Below are 16,105 nucleotides of genomic sequence, written 5' to 3'. Positions count from 1 at the left end.
GTGATGGAGCAAGACCCTGTCTCTAAGAAATAAAAACATTAAAGGAAAAAACAGAATCTATCAAAAGCCATAAATCCTCAACCCAGGAAAATGTTCCTTCCTTCCCTTATCAAAACACAAACATTTTTGCCTCTAGGATTTTTTGTTAGCCCACCCTGAAGTCCTAGATCCTAGGCTAAGGACCCCTGATATCCATTAACACTGACCTCTACAACTACTTCCACCACCCTGGTATTTTTCTTTATGAAAGGAATGCTTGTCCAAGGTCAACAGCACCTTGTTGTCTGTAATGAGGCCCGCTCTTTCAATGTAGTTCACTTGTCTTGTCTTTTGGCCACAGCTCTGTTCACATGCTCAAAATCAACCTCTTGCTCATGGCTAGCTGCTAAGTTCAATGACCTTTACTTCAGGCAGCCAGTGTTCACCATGTGTCAAAATCAAGACATCAAGATAAAAGTCAGCCTTCCTTGTAGACCATCAGGCCTTATAGATTCTATTGGAAAGGACATCAGGAGAGCAGCCTGGTATGTAAGGAGCACTGGGCCAGGAGTCCTAAGATTCTGGACTCTGGTCTTGGGCCTTCACTTATGAATGTTATGAACTTGAGCAAATCACTGAATCTGAGGCCAGTTTCCTCATCTGTAAAATGGGATAATAATTGCTAACTATTTTCTAGGGTTTTTGTGAGGATCAAATGAAATAATGCCCGAGAAAATGCTTTGAAAACAGAGACGTGGTATAGAGATATGGATTATTATTGTTGTTGTTAAAGCAAGCTAGAAGTAAACTAAGTGTCTTTGGGGAATATTATTTAATCTGAGAAGTGAGGGATTCAGGTTTTGGAGTGTTATCTGTCACAGCAAAAGAATAAGGCAAGAGGGTCCATGCTGATCAGTCTTTGAGTTCTGATTCTGAGTTCATGCCCCATTCCCCAGGCAAAGGCACAAACACAGGACATGAATATCTTTTCCAAAAACAAACGTCTTATTTGATTTTTCTTCCTAAAAGGCTTGGAACCTGGCTCAGCATTACAAATTCAGTGTGACTCTACCCCTACTCCTTCCCCACTTAGCAGCCATTCCCCAAAGGTCTTGAAATAGATGAGTTTATTTGATGAGCTCAGGCAGTTCTAGGAAGGAAATGATCATAGAAGGGTCCGGAAGTCTTCTCAATAACACATGCTTTTGAGCTTGACCAAATCGCTTTTCTAAAAGCCATTCAGCTTGTGGCCAGAAAGCTGCCTTAATGCTCTTTTGTTAGGGTGTAGTGGATGAAACCATGTTAATATATTTCATGTGTGGGCATGAGCATTGATACTTCAGCATGCACCAAAGAAAGCAGTTGTTGCAATAATGCTTGACACGAGCAACCTGGAGGGTGGCGGGTGCCATGGAGGTCAGGAACATGTGCTGACCTCATCTTGGCTGCCCCAGGAATGTCCCTAGCAGGTGGCAATGGTACTTCTGAGTGCTACCTTCTGAATATCAGCACCAACAAAGAGCATGTAGAGGTGAAACAGACTTGTGTTTTTCTTGGCTTAAGAACCATTTTTCAGTTCCTTAGTTCTAAAGGAACAATCTTTGAGAACAACCAAAAAAAAATCCTAAAAATGGAAGCTTAAACATAATAGAATGGAGCACACTGTAAATGATCCAAATAGTTTTGCAATAACATTTGCAAACCAAAGACTAACTTCCTGTTCCTGCAAAACTTCTGGGAAAGATTCTTTTTCTCCTTTAACAACAAAGATTAAGAAACAACAACAAAAACATACCATCTAGCAGGGTGTCAAAGTGCATAACTTGTAAGTACTCCTTCTCCCTCATGAAACCTTTGAGGGGAGTGGCCCAGCCTTCGCTCAAAACCTGGACCCACTGGAGATCCAGCTGCAAAACACAAAAAGCAGTTGAACATTTTCATAAGTTCTGTTTTCCAGGCATCTGGCCCCAAGAAAGTCCTTTCTTATTCAGTTAACAAGAGGATAAGGGCAGAATCTTCTATGTTTTAAGTGTTCCCAACTGTTATGCTAACCCATGATCTAAGGGCCAGAAAGATTTAAGTTTAGAAATTTACTTATGAAATAGTGGTGAAAAGATTTCATATTGAGATATTGAGATGACTTATTTGAACATTTTTAGGCTGTATCTATTCCCAAAATATGCAACTGAGTTGAAAATTCATCGTTTATTCTTTCTTTCTTTTATCCACAAAAATCCTGGTTTGGCTATATTTTTCTACTAGATGTACTTACTGGTACAATGACAGCTATGTAAAATTGTCCAATGCAAATACAGAAGTTACTTTCCCAGTCACCTCCATACATGGCATTGATCATGTGGCAATTCTTGGTGAAAGATTTCTTTGGAGAAGAAGTTAAAAACACTTGGCAAAAAAGGAGTGTTTTATTTGTGGACGTTAAGTGCACCTTATTTATATCTTTTTTATTGTTAAGAGTAATTATAAATAAATTATAATGACTGATATTAAGCCTAATTCTTTGACCAGTCTGCACCCACTTACCTTAGTAATTGATAATGAAGGGAGAGTTTCAGCCTCAGCTCGGACGTGGTCAAGTTTGTTTTCCGGCACGAAGAGTTCGTGGATATCTTTGATTATAGTATGGGGTACGATGTTCTGAAATGAAACAGAATTGGTAAAAACTTGAAATGAAAACTATAGAAAGAATGCTTCAGTAAGGAGGCATAGATTGTCTTTCATGATTTTATTAAACATATAAAGAAAAGACAACCGGTTCACCTACCTGCTCTTGCAGAAGTTCCACTACCTGCTGGACACAGTCACTCACTGTGGACAAATTGGTTTTAAGCACACGCTCAGGAGTTTCAGGTTTCTCATAATCAGAATCGATACCTGTAAATCCTGCAAGGCATATGGGTGACAATCATCACATCTGTATTGACAGAATAACCTTTTTAATCAATAAGGCAAAACACATGTTGGAATAATGTATTAAACTGAAAATTCACATTTTAACAGAAAAGGCCAAACAGCCATCCTTGACTTCTAGCCATAAGTAAGAAAATAAATAGCTGTATTTTCAACATGGACAGCCCCAAATTGTCAACAAAATCTGGCTGGGTAAGTTGAAGCCCTCTATAGATGATCAAAATCAAAAAGGAAGACAAGAATAAGGAAGAACTCTGAAACACTCCTCTACACACACACTCACATATAAATATCCATTCTAGTTCTCTGAACTTCATTGCATATGGCTGAGATGACAATTCTTAAAAATAAAACCCTACATTTTAATAAGCCTCTGGGCATATTGAATATACCATGATGCGATAAAAAGTTGTGCATGTTATATGCAATTTTGGAAAAGAGAGTTTGAAACTCAAGGCAGATTTCTGAGGACAAAATAAGGACCGACAGCCTAAGTAACTGGTAAAGATGCTGCTAGCCGATTCTCTTACCTTTAATCTCCCCAGCTCTCGCCCTTTTGTAGAGGCCTTTTACGTCTCTGCTTTCACAAATACTTAGAGGTGCGTCTACAAATATTTCAAAGAATGGCAGCCCTGCTGATTCATGTATTTTGCGAGCATTCTCACGATCCTGAAAAGCAATATGTTTAAGAATGTAAAAAGAGGTTTCATGGTGAAATTCTAAATCACAAAACACTGTGTACTTTGGTTTTCAATAGCCTTGAGATAACACTGGGGTTTGTGCTTTGCAGAGTACTTGAGAGAAAGTCCAGAAATTTCACTCTGGTAAACACAGCTCTCTCAAGGACTTTCACAGAAAATGATGGAAAATAGGCCCTCCTAGCAGGAAAGCACTGGCCATATGGGAGCATTGCATTCAAAGGATGTGTTCTAAGCTACATCTGATGTTTGGCTCCCAGAAATTTCCTGACTTAAAAGAAGAGCGACACTCCACCTCAGTGATGTCAGCATTAAACACGTAGAACCCGAAGCTTTGGCTGTGAACTGCTCTTTTCTTTAGCTAGATCCTTTTCCTGACAACTAAAATTACAGAGCTTTAGAGTTTCTCTTGTTTAACTTTCTCTTCCCTTCGACTCTGACCAAATGTTCCTTATAATTGTGAACATGGAAGGATTTATGTCCACTGGTGCCCTGGCATCTGGAAAGGAAGGAACTCTCTTTACGTAACCAATATTAAATAGAGGAAATGAGAGAGCCTGTGATGGGGGGAAGAAATAGTCGGGAAATTGAAAGGAGACATTCTTAGGCCCACCCTACCTGATTCCTTCCCCTAGCAGTTGGAGAGCACTAGCACTGTGTGTGGGAATAGTGTGCAGTGCCTTTTTTTTTTTTTTTTTTTTTTTTTTTTTTTTTTACCTTTGCGAATGGAGAAATAAAGCTGGTAATGCAGACCAGGCCAGCATCAGCAAACAGCTTAGCCACTTCAGCAATCCGGCGGATATTTTCCTCTCTGTCCCCAGGAGAGAATCCGAGATTTTTGTTAAGGCCATGACGGACATTGTCCCCATCCAGGGAGTAACAAGGGATGGCATGGGAGACAAGGTACTCCTCCAGGGCAAAACTTATTGTTGTTTTTCCAGCGCCAGAGAGACCTGTTCAGAACAGATAAAGCAGACTGACATCAGCCTGGATAGTTTAAGATGACAAATTGTGAACTAATCTAGCAATTTTAAATATAACTAAATGGAAAGAAAGAAAGAAAGAAAGAAAGAAAGAAAGAAAGAAAGAAAGAAAGAAAGAAAGAAAGAAAGAAAGAAAGAAAGAAAGAAAGAAAGAAAGAAAGAAGGAAGGAAGGAAGGAAGAAAGAAAGAAAGAAAGAAAGAAAGAAAGAAAGAAAGAAAGAAAGAAAGAAAGAAAGAAAGAAAGAAAGAAAGAAAGAAAAGAAAGAAAGAAAGAAAGAAAGAAAAAAGAAAGAAAGAAAGAAAGAAAGAAAGAAAGAAAGAAAGAAAGAAAGAAAGAAAGAAAGAAAGGAAAGAAATCAGTGTAGTTGACTACAAGGCAAATACTTACATTTCTGTCAAATTTTGAAATAACTATTTGTCCTGTGTTAGGATTATAGCTTTTCAAAGCAAGCAAGCTTCATAAATAGGGAGATTTGGGGGCTACATGTGGTCCTCGATGTGTTCTGTTAGGGCTGCAGAGTGTTTTAAAGATTAGAAAGTTGTCATACAGGCTGGGCATGGGCTCATGCCTGTAATCCCAGCATTTTGGGAGGCCAAGGTGGGAGGATCACTTGAGCCCAGGAGTTCAAAACTAGCCTGGGGAACATAGTGAGACCCTGCATCCTCAAAAAACAAAACAAAAAAATAGCCGGGTGTGGTGGTACACACCTGTGGTCCCAGCTACTCAGGAGGCTGAGGTGGGAAGACCCCTTGAGCCTGGGAAGTCAAGGCTGCAGTGAGCCGTGATGGCACCACTACACTCCAACCTGTGTAACAGAGCGAGGCCTTGTCTCCAAAGCACAAAGGAAGTTGTATATGCAAATCCAGATACCGTATTCTCTTGAAAAAATCAAAAGATGTGGTAACAGTGGTCTCATATCCCCTTCAAAGTCAGCAATCAGCCGGAATGCAGGGGAACAGCCAGCCCCTGGAGAATGGTAAGTCCCCCTCCCTTGTGGATGCCACTGAACAACCGTCTCACAGAGCCCGCATGCTGTCCTTTGGCTTCGAGATGTTTCCAAAATGACTCTCAAAACATAAAGACAGAAAGCCGGCCTGAGCTAGGGAGCAGATGTATTCAGAGCTGCCATATGTCACACTCTTAGGTGTAAAGATTCTCTAGAGTCTTTATATGAGAAAAGAGTTGCCATGTGGCTTTCACCACGGTTTCAAAGCACAAGGATCGGGAACACACTGTAATTTCCATATGAGGAGGAACATAAGAAGAAAGGGACAGAAACACAACCCGCCCAAATTATTTAACAGTTTAAATCTGAACTCCCCTAAAGGCTAGCACTCTAAAACAAAATGAGTCCTTTAGGATTTTAGGATCTTTGTCCTAAAGATCTCTGAACCTAAGAATATTTCATGGTGCCAAGCTTCCGTCCGACACCAGCTGGGCATGACAGAGGAAAAAAGCCAAGACGTTCATACAGAGAAGACTACAGCAGAAAAGAGGAAAAAGGTGGAAAAAGCAGGAATGAAGGACACAGAAGAAGGAAGATTTGGGGGCGAAAGGTGATCTGCAAAAGGTAAATAAATAGTCTCCATACTTTTAGTTATAGTTTAAAGCCATGCCCTTGGCTTTGACAGAGGACCATTAGAAGAAACGGCTATATGAAGAACGTGTCAACACTAACGTCACTAGATCATTTTTAAGGTAATTGTCTGTAATTCTGTTATTCCTTTTCATTTGAATAAAGACGTAGGTGATAAATTCTTCTTAGTATTTATGTCAGGTTATAGGGTAGGGGAAATGGCACTCCTGAATCTCTGGTGTGTTCTCTCATGTCAGAAAATGAGAGAAATAACAGAAATGTCCTTCCATTTTGCTTCAGTTCTCAGGAAACTAAGAGTTAAACTACAGTAAGTATATGTAACCAGATTGTTGGCATGCATACTTTCATACATTAAGGTAACACTAATTACAGTTACTGATAACTTAACTGTGTGCCAAGCACTGTGCAAAGTGCATTTGTCTTTTATTGATTTAGTTCTATCAACCCCTCTGTAAGTCAGGTACTGTCTTTATTCTCATTGTACAAATAAGAAAACTGAGGCTTAGAGAGCCTAACTGGCTTGTCCAAAGTCACATAGCTCATGGAGGTGCAGTTGGGGCTAAAATCTGAGTCTATGGATTTAAAATATTTTGTTTCTTCTGGTCTGCCTGGTCAACAGCCTACCTTTTAACATAAGAATAAAAAATAAATTAGAAAAATGTTTTTTAAATTTAATTTAACTCTCTATTTTTATTTTTTGAGATGGAGTGTCATTCTGTCACCCAGGCTGGAATGCAGTGGCAGATCTCGGCTCCCTGCAACCTCCGCCTCCTGTGTTCAAGTGATTCTCCTGCCTCAGCTTCCCGAGCAGCTGGGATTACAGGCGTGCACCACCATGCCCGGCTACTTTTTGTATTTTTAGTAGAGAGACAGGGTTTTGCTATGTTGGCCAGGCTGGTCTTGAACTCCTGACATCAGGTGATCCACCCGAATTGGCCTCCCAAAGTGCTGGGATTACAGGCATGGGCTACCAAGCCCGGCCTTGATTTTTAAAATTTGCCATCTATTCTTTTCTTCCTCTAATGAAAAGATAATTCATTTTAAGAGTACAGAAGGAGAGGCCGGGCGCGGTGGCTCAAGCCTGTAATCCCAGCACTTTGGGAGGCCGAGACGGGCGGATCACGAGGTCAGGAGATCGAGAACATCCTGGCTAACACGGTGAAACCCCGTCTCTATTAAGAAATACAAAAAAAAAACTAGCCGGGCGAGGTGGCGGGCGCCTGTAGTCCCAGCTACTCGGGAGACTGAGGCCGGAGAATGGCGTGAACCCGGGAGGCGGAGCTTGCAGTGAGCTGAGATCCGGCCACTGTACTCCAGCCTGGGTGACAGAGCGAGACTCCGTCTCAAAAAAAAAAAAAAAAAAAAAAAAAAAAGAGTACAGAAGGAGAAAGACATGTTTCTCTTCTACCAGTTCTCTTTTTCTTTTCAAGGGGTATCACATTAGAGAAAATGGACTTTGTGTGTGTAGCCCAACACGAAAGTTGTTTTCACCAGTGATCTTTGCATGAAGGGCGACATACAACAGGAGGGGGTCTTCCAGAATACAGCTGTACCTACTGCTGCAATTACGTCTCTTGGGGGGAGTTGAGGTAAACATTTCAGGAGTAATGACAGACGGATGGTGCATATTTGAGCACAGCAGGTTCCGTGCTCACTGTCTGTCCTTGCACTGGAGGCTGCAGAAAGTTGCTTTGATGCACAGTCCAGGCATGAATGAAACCAGGAAACCAAAGGCACAAGGAAAAAACTTGAAGAGGACAAGAATGAGGCTGGTTGGCACAGAAAAGGGCAAAGACCTAGGATAGCAAGAAAAGATGCAAGGCAGGTCCCTAGCTGCCAGGTTGTTTAGAATGAGCTTCAGGTTAGAAAACATTTTATAACCTGAATAAATGTAGTTTTGCAGGTGGGCTCATTCCATTTGAAAACTGTTATCTATGAAATGAAATTGGATTTTCCTTTTGAGTCCAGACATAATTTTGTCTACCTTGGACTCAGAGTACAAGGTAATAGCCTGGGGCCAGCTACTGGGAATCAGGTTTTAATTCCAGTTCTGTCACTAATTCTTAGCTTTGACATTCTGTGGCTATAAAAACACAAGAAAAGGGAGAGTCATTCAGTCACTTCAGCAACAGCAAGTTATTTCTATAAACAAGGGCAATCCTCAGCCAAATGGAAATTACTAGTTTTCCTTCTTGTGCAGATTCTTAAGTTTGTTTGTTAGTTTATATAGTAAGTAAAATAGTCTCCTAGAATGTCAAAACATTAGGCAACAATAACAAATATCTCTAAACATCCAACACCTTATGGACAGCCAAATGCTTGATGTCAAATTAGGAAAGCCTCATTCATAACTGCCAGTAAATATGTTTAGGGATGAACATGAGAATTATTGAATCCCTCAGCACTGAAAGCAGATGTCATAATCATCTTGTCTCATCCTTTCCTGCCAAAGAGGAGAAAAGTGACAACTAGAGACTTTCACAGTTGACTTGATCAGACTCTTATTCCTATAGTTGACCTTGACTCTATTTCTCACTGATGGTAGGGTTAGGACTAATATCCAGGCTTTCTACTACATCTCTCAGCCTCCTTCTAATGATAAAACAAGCACGTAATACGTTACACTAATTTCCATAAAACTGTGTCACATGTCAGTTTGCTACATATATATATATATATATATATATCTCTGAACATGACATACCTGTTAGCCACACGGTACATCCTCGGAACCCACCCCTTGTTCCAACCACTTGCCCTCTCTTATTCCTGCTCACATGGTGGGCCTGATAGACTACATTGGTGGATTTCTGCTGGTACTCCTATAAAATAAGACAAAATCAAGCACAGTATTAGTTAATAAAACACATATTCTTCACTGGAGCCAATATAAATCCATCTTAAACTTTTAATTGCAAAACTGATAGGTGTAACAACTTATACAAAAAATATTTTGAAAGAGACTCACCCTTGTCCATTCTAATATAATTTTTTTCATTTCTGCAGATTACCCCGAGCCATTAGCTACATGTATATATATTTCTTAGCTGTGAGTCTACATACCTAAGTTATTCATTCTGCATTTCACTTAATGTTATTCATAAGCAGTTTTGCTTCCATAAAATAATTATTTTTAAATTACAGCATCAAATTTCATTGGTTCATGCAATACAATCTGCTAAATAATACAATTATAATACAATTCCATATTACATTAATAGTCTTCCCCCAACTGTATCTCTTCTTCTATAATTGGCAAACAGAATAACATTTATTAATTCTATTAATTTAGAAACAAACACTGACTTTAGAATACTCATCATGGTCCTTTGAGAGTATAATCCAAATTGGACACTTTTTGATTTTAGGTAATAGTTCTGGTTGCATGACATTTTACCTTTTGCACCTTAGGGGAATGTCTTTGTTTCAATGAATGCATGTTCTCCCCAAGACCTATGAGCTTGAACTGAGAACCCAAATACTCCAGTAGCTGAGGAAATACTAGGGTGGGGGTGGTTGATCCCCAGTCCCTATAGAGCCAGAGAAAGGCCCAGATCACAGTGAAAAGGGTTAAAGTCAGTAATATCCCCGTTACTCCCATTCAGACATCACAGACAAGGCAAGAGTGAAGTCCCTGAACACACAGGGCTACTCTTTCACAAGAACTAAACTTTGCTTCCACTTTCTCAAGGGTCAACGCATGAACTTTTTAATCTTTCAAAAAGCCCAGCAGAAATGGAAATGCACTTGTTAGGTTTGGAAGCTAATTCAAATATCAAATGTCTTTATTTTGGCTGTAATAAAATCAGCTTAGTGAGGTAAGAGACTACCTGATCCTGATTCTAAACTCTGACTGGGAGGTATAAGTCTGATGAATAAAAAAGGTAAAGTGAGCCAATAAATACAGTTTTTGGTGGACTTAAAAGAAAATAACATGTGATCCAAGGGGGGGAAAATCCATAATAATGGTTAAATTAAAAGGTTAGGAACTACTCATATATGTCTGTGGCGTGTAATTGAATTTCTAACGACAGACAGAATCCAGGTTTCTGAACTGTAAAAATCTATGAGCCTTTTAAATATTACACATGCATACCCACCAGAACTAAGAAAGCACCAACTTTTTTTAGCAAGAGCTGGAGGTTTTCGAAAACTCTGCCAGGTGCAGTGGCTCATGCTTGTAATCCCAGCACTTTGGGAGGTCAAGGCAGGAGGATTGCTTAAGCTCAGGAGTTTGAGATCAGCCTGGGCAACATAGTGAGACCTCATCTCTATGAAAAATAAAAACATATTAGCCAGGCATGGTGGCACGTGTCTGTAGTCCCAGTTACTGGAGAGGCTGAGATGGGAGGATCACTTGAACCCAGAAGGCCAAGGCTGCAGTGAGCCACTTTTGCACCACTGTACTCCAGCCTGGGCAACAGAGCGAGACCCAGCCTGGGCAACAGAGCGAGACCCTGTCTCAAAAAAAAAAAAGAAACCAAAATGAAAAAAAAAAAAAGAAATGAAAACTCACCTCTTTTTGCTTTGGGAAATAGAAACTTTGTGAAAATAGAAACTAAAGAGGGCTACAACTAGAACTGTTTGGCAGTTTACATAAGATGACAGATATGAACATGCAAATGGCAAAGTTCTCTACAAACGTGAATGCTAATGATTCACTTATTCACTGTAGACATGCCCCAAACCGAATAGGATGGAATCTGCTGGATTGGGACCAGGAAAATGGCTTCAAGACTTAGGGGGCCCTACTGGCCTTTCAGTGTCAAATTAGGAAAGCCCCATTTACAACTGCTGGTAAATGTCTTTAGGGATGAAAATGAGAATTATTGAATTCCTTAGAGCTAGAAAGGGATGTCATAATCAACTTGTCCCGTCCTTTCCTGCCTGGCCTTTTAGGGGTGCTAAGAAAGGCAGAGCACAGAGTGGGGATGGGCCTGCTAGTGAGACAGAGCCAGGCAGAGGGGCCAATGGTCAGGGAACAGGCATTATCAGTGTTGGAGGGGGCCAAGAGGGAGGTGGTTAAAGGCACAGTGGGATTAGCTGGGTGAAGTTACCTAAAACCCTCTAAAGCTAGATGTTCTGCTCATCCCTTAGGCAAATCTGGTCGGAACCCAAGACTTGGAAGTGGGGGCATAGTCCCAGAATGTGGCAGATGATGACTTACACTAGAGGGCTCATATATGGGGACAAATTAGGCCACTCCATGAGATAGTCTAGCAGTATCTCCCCTGGGTGAACAAATCCCCTGAAGGTATTCTATTTCGGGCTTTGTTGTTGTTGTTTGAGACAGGGACTTACTCTGTCACCCCGATTGGAGTTCAGTGGTGCAATCAGGCCTCACTGCAGCCTCGAACTCCCAGGATCCTGCTATCCTCCCACCCCAGCCCTAGAAGTAGCTGGGACTACAGATGCACACCATCATGCCCGGTTAATTTTTTTTTTTTTTTTTTTTTTTTTTTTTTGTACAGATAGGGTCTCACCATGTTGCCCAGGCTGATCTCCAACTCCTGGGCCCAAGTGATACTCCCACCTCAGCCTTCTGAAGTACTGGGATTACAGGCATAAGCCACCATGTCCAGTCCCCTGAAGGTATTCTGTGTCCTTGGTGCCAAGCATATGTAATACCTCAAGGATACCATTTAAATATCCTTTTTTCAATTTCCTTGTTAATTAATGCCATTAAGGTCAAGAACGTCGTATCTGAATATCAGACCCAAAAGTCAGTTCACTTGATTATTTACTGATTCTTTCAGTAAATGTTTATCGAGCTCCTACTCTGTGCCAGTGGTAATCTGAAGCATTGGGAATATAGTACTAAACAAAGAAGAATCCCTGGCATCATTCTGGGGAGAAAGACAGACAAAAAGAAGAGGTAACCGGGGCTCCACTCCCTGAGGGAGGGAGAGGGTTTATATATATATATATATATACACCATGTGAAGAAATGTAAAGCACACGGGCAACTCAGTAACAAAAGGACAACCCGGCCGGGCGCGGTGGCTCACGCCTGTAATCTCAGCACTTTGGGAGGCTGAGGTGGGCGGATCATGAGGTCAGGAGTTTGAGACCAGCCTGGCCAATATGGTGAAACCCCGTCACTACGAAAAATACAAAAATTAGCCAGGCGTGGTGGCACTTGCCTGTAATCCCAGCTACTCGGGAGGCTGAGGCAGAAGAATCACTTGAACCCAGGAGGTGGAGGTTGCTAGTGAGCCGAGATTGCGCCACTACACTCCAGTCTGGGTGACAGAGTGAGACGCCATCTCAAAAAAAATATAAAGGAAAAAAAAAAAGAAAACCCAATGTTTTAAAATGGAAAAAGATTTGAACAGTCACTTTACAAAGGAAGATATACACATGGCCAGGAAAGAACCATGAAATGATTAATGTCATTAGTCATCCAGAAGAATGCAAATTAAAACTAAAATGAGAGGTCACCGATAACATCTAATGGCAGCAAGGATGTGCTCTCCTATTTTGATGGTGGAGGTGTGAAGTGGGACAACAATCCTGGGAAAAAAAATCCTGACATTTACATTTCCCTTCCCCATGACTCAGCAATTCCATTCATAGACATCTATTCAAGAGAAATAAAAACGTGTCCACAAAAAGACTTATACTAGAATGTCCTTAGCAACTTTATTTGACTCAAAACTGGAAACAGCCAAGTGTCCATCAATAGGAAAATAGAAAATAAACCAACTGAAAGTGTAGAATACTTATATAATGGTTATACTATTCAACAATCAAAAGGAATGGACTATTAATACATGCAATATGGATGATAATGAATGGAAAACATTACGCTGAGTCAAAGAAGCCTTATCCAAGAAAACGACGTATTATATATGATTCCATTTGCATGAAGTCCCAAAATACGGAAAACTAATGCACTAATTCAGAACTGCCGTTGCTTCTGGGGTGATGGCAATGCTTTATGTCTTGATAAGGGTTTGAGGGACTCACATGTACACATTTATTAGAACTCACTGAATGTATACTAAACATGTGTATTTCATTGTAAACTTTACCATGCACACACGCGCACACGCACGCGCGCGTGTGCACACACACACACACACACAGAGCTATTTTGAAAAGTAAGCAAACAAGGCTGAGTGTGGCAGTTCACACCTGTAATCCCGGCACTTTGGGAGGCTGAGGTGGGTGGATCACTTGACGTGAGGAGTTGGAAATCAGCCTAGCTGACATGGCGAAACCTTGTCTCTACTAAAAATACAAAAAATAGCTGGGCAGGGTGGCACATGCCTGTAATTCCAGCTATTTGGGAGGCTGAGGCAGGCAAATCCCTTCAATCCAGGAAGTGGAGATTGCAGTGAGCCAAGATTGTGTGACTGCACTCCATCCTGAACAACAGAGCAAGACTTTATCTCAAAAAAAAAAAAAAAAAAGTAAGCAATCAGATTTTAGATGGTGGAATTATATTGCTCAATGCTGCCGCATTTATGGAAAAGGACTCTGATCCCAATCACAGCATACTAGACTAAGGTGCTGCTGCCCACCTGTGCACATGAACATCCACTAAAATTTAATTTGCCTATAGAGACAGTTTTGTTTCCTCTAGTTTGGCTGTTTCTTCTCCACACAGGCAAAGATCCACAATGAACTCCAAGCTCTGTTAATCTTCTAGGGGAACTTTGTTATGATCTTGATAATTGTCTCCCCAGCAAGTTCTTCGTTTTTGAAAACATTTCAAAATTAATTCGAAGGAATGACTCTAACATAGTATTTAATCTCTGAACTTTTGGTCTTTGATAAGTGCATTTAAATTTTCTATTACTCCAGCAATGTTTAAACAAATAAATAAATACTTTCAGATGGCCAGGTACTGGGATCTTTTGGTTCAGTCAAATGTTTTACTTCTATTTATTTCAAAATCGCCCTTGATGTTTTGCAAAAGGCAAACAAATAGAAGCAGATATTTTGAATTATACTTGAACCGCAAAGGGGCAGAGCGGCCAAAACCTTTTCTTTTTCTTGTTGAAAGCTGTAGTCTCTGCTAAAGAGCCTAGGATGTTCTAAGCTTTGGAAAGAAAGTGACTGTCAGCAAAAGGATTCTCTCTATAGAAAGCAAAACACATGTTAAAGGAAAAAATGTCTGTCTTGCTGTGTGTACATAGAAAACACACAGACATCCTCAGCATCCCTAACTCTGCCGCTTATCAGGAAGTGGCCCGGAAACCCCAAAGTTCGTGGCATACTTCTATACTGGGTCCCTAAGACAAATTTGGTAAAAATCCCTACTTTCTTCCCATTACTGACCCAGAAAAACTCTCGGTAGCATGCATCAGAGTAGCATGAGTATGGATTTTGGAGTCAAGCAAACCTGGATTTGAAACCTGCTTCACAGCTGATTTGCCCTGTGACCTGAAGCAAGTTATTAACATCTCTGAACTTCCATATCCTTCTCTGTAAAATGGGGATAAAAATACTTTCTTCCTAGGATTGCTGAAAGGATTAAATAAGATAATTATCTACATAAAGTAGCAAAGAAAATACCAGACACATGGTAAGATGTTGAATCTGATCAGTCCAGGTGGCATTTAATCTAGTCTGGAGAAGTGATGGCAGTTTGAATTCTAAATCATCCAGGTTTAAAAGGGTTCTGGGGATCTGGGTCCACTCTAACCCAACTCTGGGGAGGATGTGGCACTCATGACCGAATCAGACAGTGGATAGGACTGCACCAGTTTTACACATATGCACACACACGCAAGCACACACGCAACGTTGTTGTCATTACTGCTGCTCTGATTATTAAAGCCTGGTCAGGACGTACCCTACACTAAGGTCCACCAGTTTGCAGTGTCATTCTACTGCAAACGTACTGCCCTTGTCCTGGCTGTCACAGAATCATGAACACTTCGTTACCTAGATGGAGGATGGCCTTTGCCCTGTGTTTGACCCATTAGAGTCCAGGGCTTGTCACAAAGCCCAGGGTGGCATGTGTGTCTCTGCCTGGCCCACCCCTCACTCCCATTGGCGGCACAGAAAGGGGACTGACAAAGTGGCTCCTAGAACTCAGGTGATGTGCCGAGGGTCGTGACAGAGAGCCTCAGCCTTGATTTTGCGTGACTGCAAGAGAAGTAACCTGGGGAAAAGACTAGATGGTTTCATGGTGGGGCGGGGCATTTCCAGAGCCAAATCCAAGCATATGTCACAGGGAGAGTGTCACAGAAGGGAGGAGGACTCCTGGGGAATGAAAAAGCTCTAAACCAGGTGTCTGGTGGAGCTTACCAATGCCCAAAGCTTTTTTTTTTTGAGATGTTCATAATGTCTCAATTAAAAAAAACAAGCACGTGCCCTTGAATCCCCTCTGAACCCTACGCTTCCCCAGGCGGTGCAAACAAGTCCCCTTTACTTCTCTCATTACAACTCCACTCTGCCCCGTTTTAACTTGGCCTTCATTGCCATTGGGCTCTGCTTTCATTGCTCCCTTGCTGATTAAACATGTTCCAAATCTTCCCGCTCCTCAGTGTGCAGTTTGAAGATTATTTAAAGACCCATTTTCAGAAAGCTGCAACCCCAATGACTGCCCTATCAGGCCCATGGAAGGAGCTCCACTTCCATGTGCATTATCTCAGTTACTGCTCAAAACCTGGGAGACTGAACATGGTGACCCATTTCCAGATCTGAAAACTACTGCTCAGAGCTATTGGGAAGGGGGCTGAAGTCCCACACCCGGAAGACACAGGATGTAGCCAGGTTTAAGTCTGGGTCTTATTCCTGCATAGACAGGACTCCTAGTTTCCAGTCCCCGTCATGTGAGCTCTTTGTCACTGCTTCCTCCCTGAGGATTGAAGGAGATAATACATAATCAGGCTTTTCATACTACACTATAATGTAAACAATTTAAAAATCATTCTCACTTCTCTTTCATAACATGAGTAGCTTC

General features: G+C 41.2%; 1 protein-coding gene across 3 annotated transcripts in view; it reads right to left on the bottom strand.

Annotated features, from left to right (window-relative positions):
- PAPSS2 (3'-phosphoadenosine 5'-phosphosulfate synthase 2) overlaps nucleotides 1–16,105 on the bottom strand; it is a 185,690-nt gene that overhangs the window by 31,209 nt on the left and 138,376 nt on the right. For all 3 annotated transcript variants that reach the window (XM_050805560.1, XM_050805562.1, XM_050805561.1), the window contains exons 2-7: nucleotides 8,891–9,008; nucleotides 4,323–4,558; nucleotides 3,438–3,576; nucleotides 2,762–2,880; nucleotides 2,521–2,634; nucleotides 1,775–1,886 (exon numbers count right to left, since the gene is read on the bottom strand). In XM_050805560.1, coding sequence (XP_050661517.1) covers nucleotides 1,775–1,886; nucleotides 2,521–2,634; nucleotides 2,762–2,880; nucleotides 3,438–3,576; nucleotides 4,323–4,558; nucleotides 8,891–9,008 — 838 coding nt within the window. The remainder of the gene's footprint in view (nucleotides 1–1,774; nucleotides 1,887–2,520; nucleotides 2,635–2,761; nucleotides 2,881–3,437; nucleotides 3,577–4,322; nucleotides 4,559–8,890; nucleotides 9,009–16,105) is intronic.

Source organism: Macaca thibetana, chromosome 9, assembly GCF_024542745.1.
Source record: "Macaca thibetana thibetana isolate TM-01 chromosome 9, ASM2454274v1, whole genome shotgun sequence".
In the NCBI taxonomy this organism is placed as follows: domain Eukaryota; kingdom Metazoa; phylum Chordata; class Mammalia; order Primates; family Cercopithecidae; genus Macaca; species Macaca thibetana.
The sequence above is the reverse complement of the archived record's forward strand: the minus strand, read 5'-3'. Positions and strand labels throughout refer to the sequence as shown.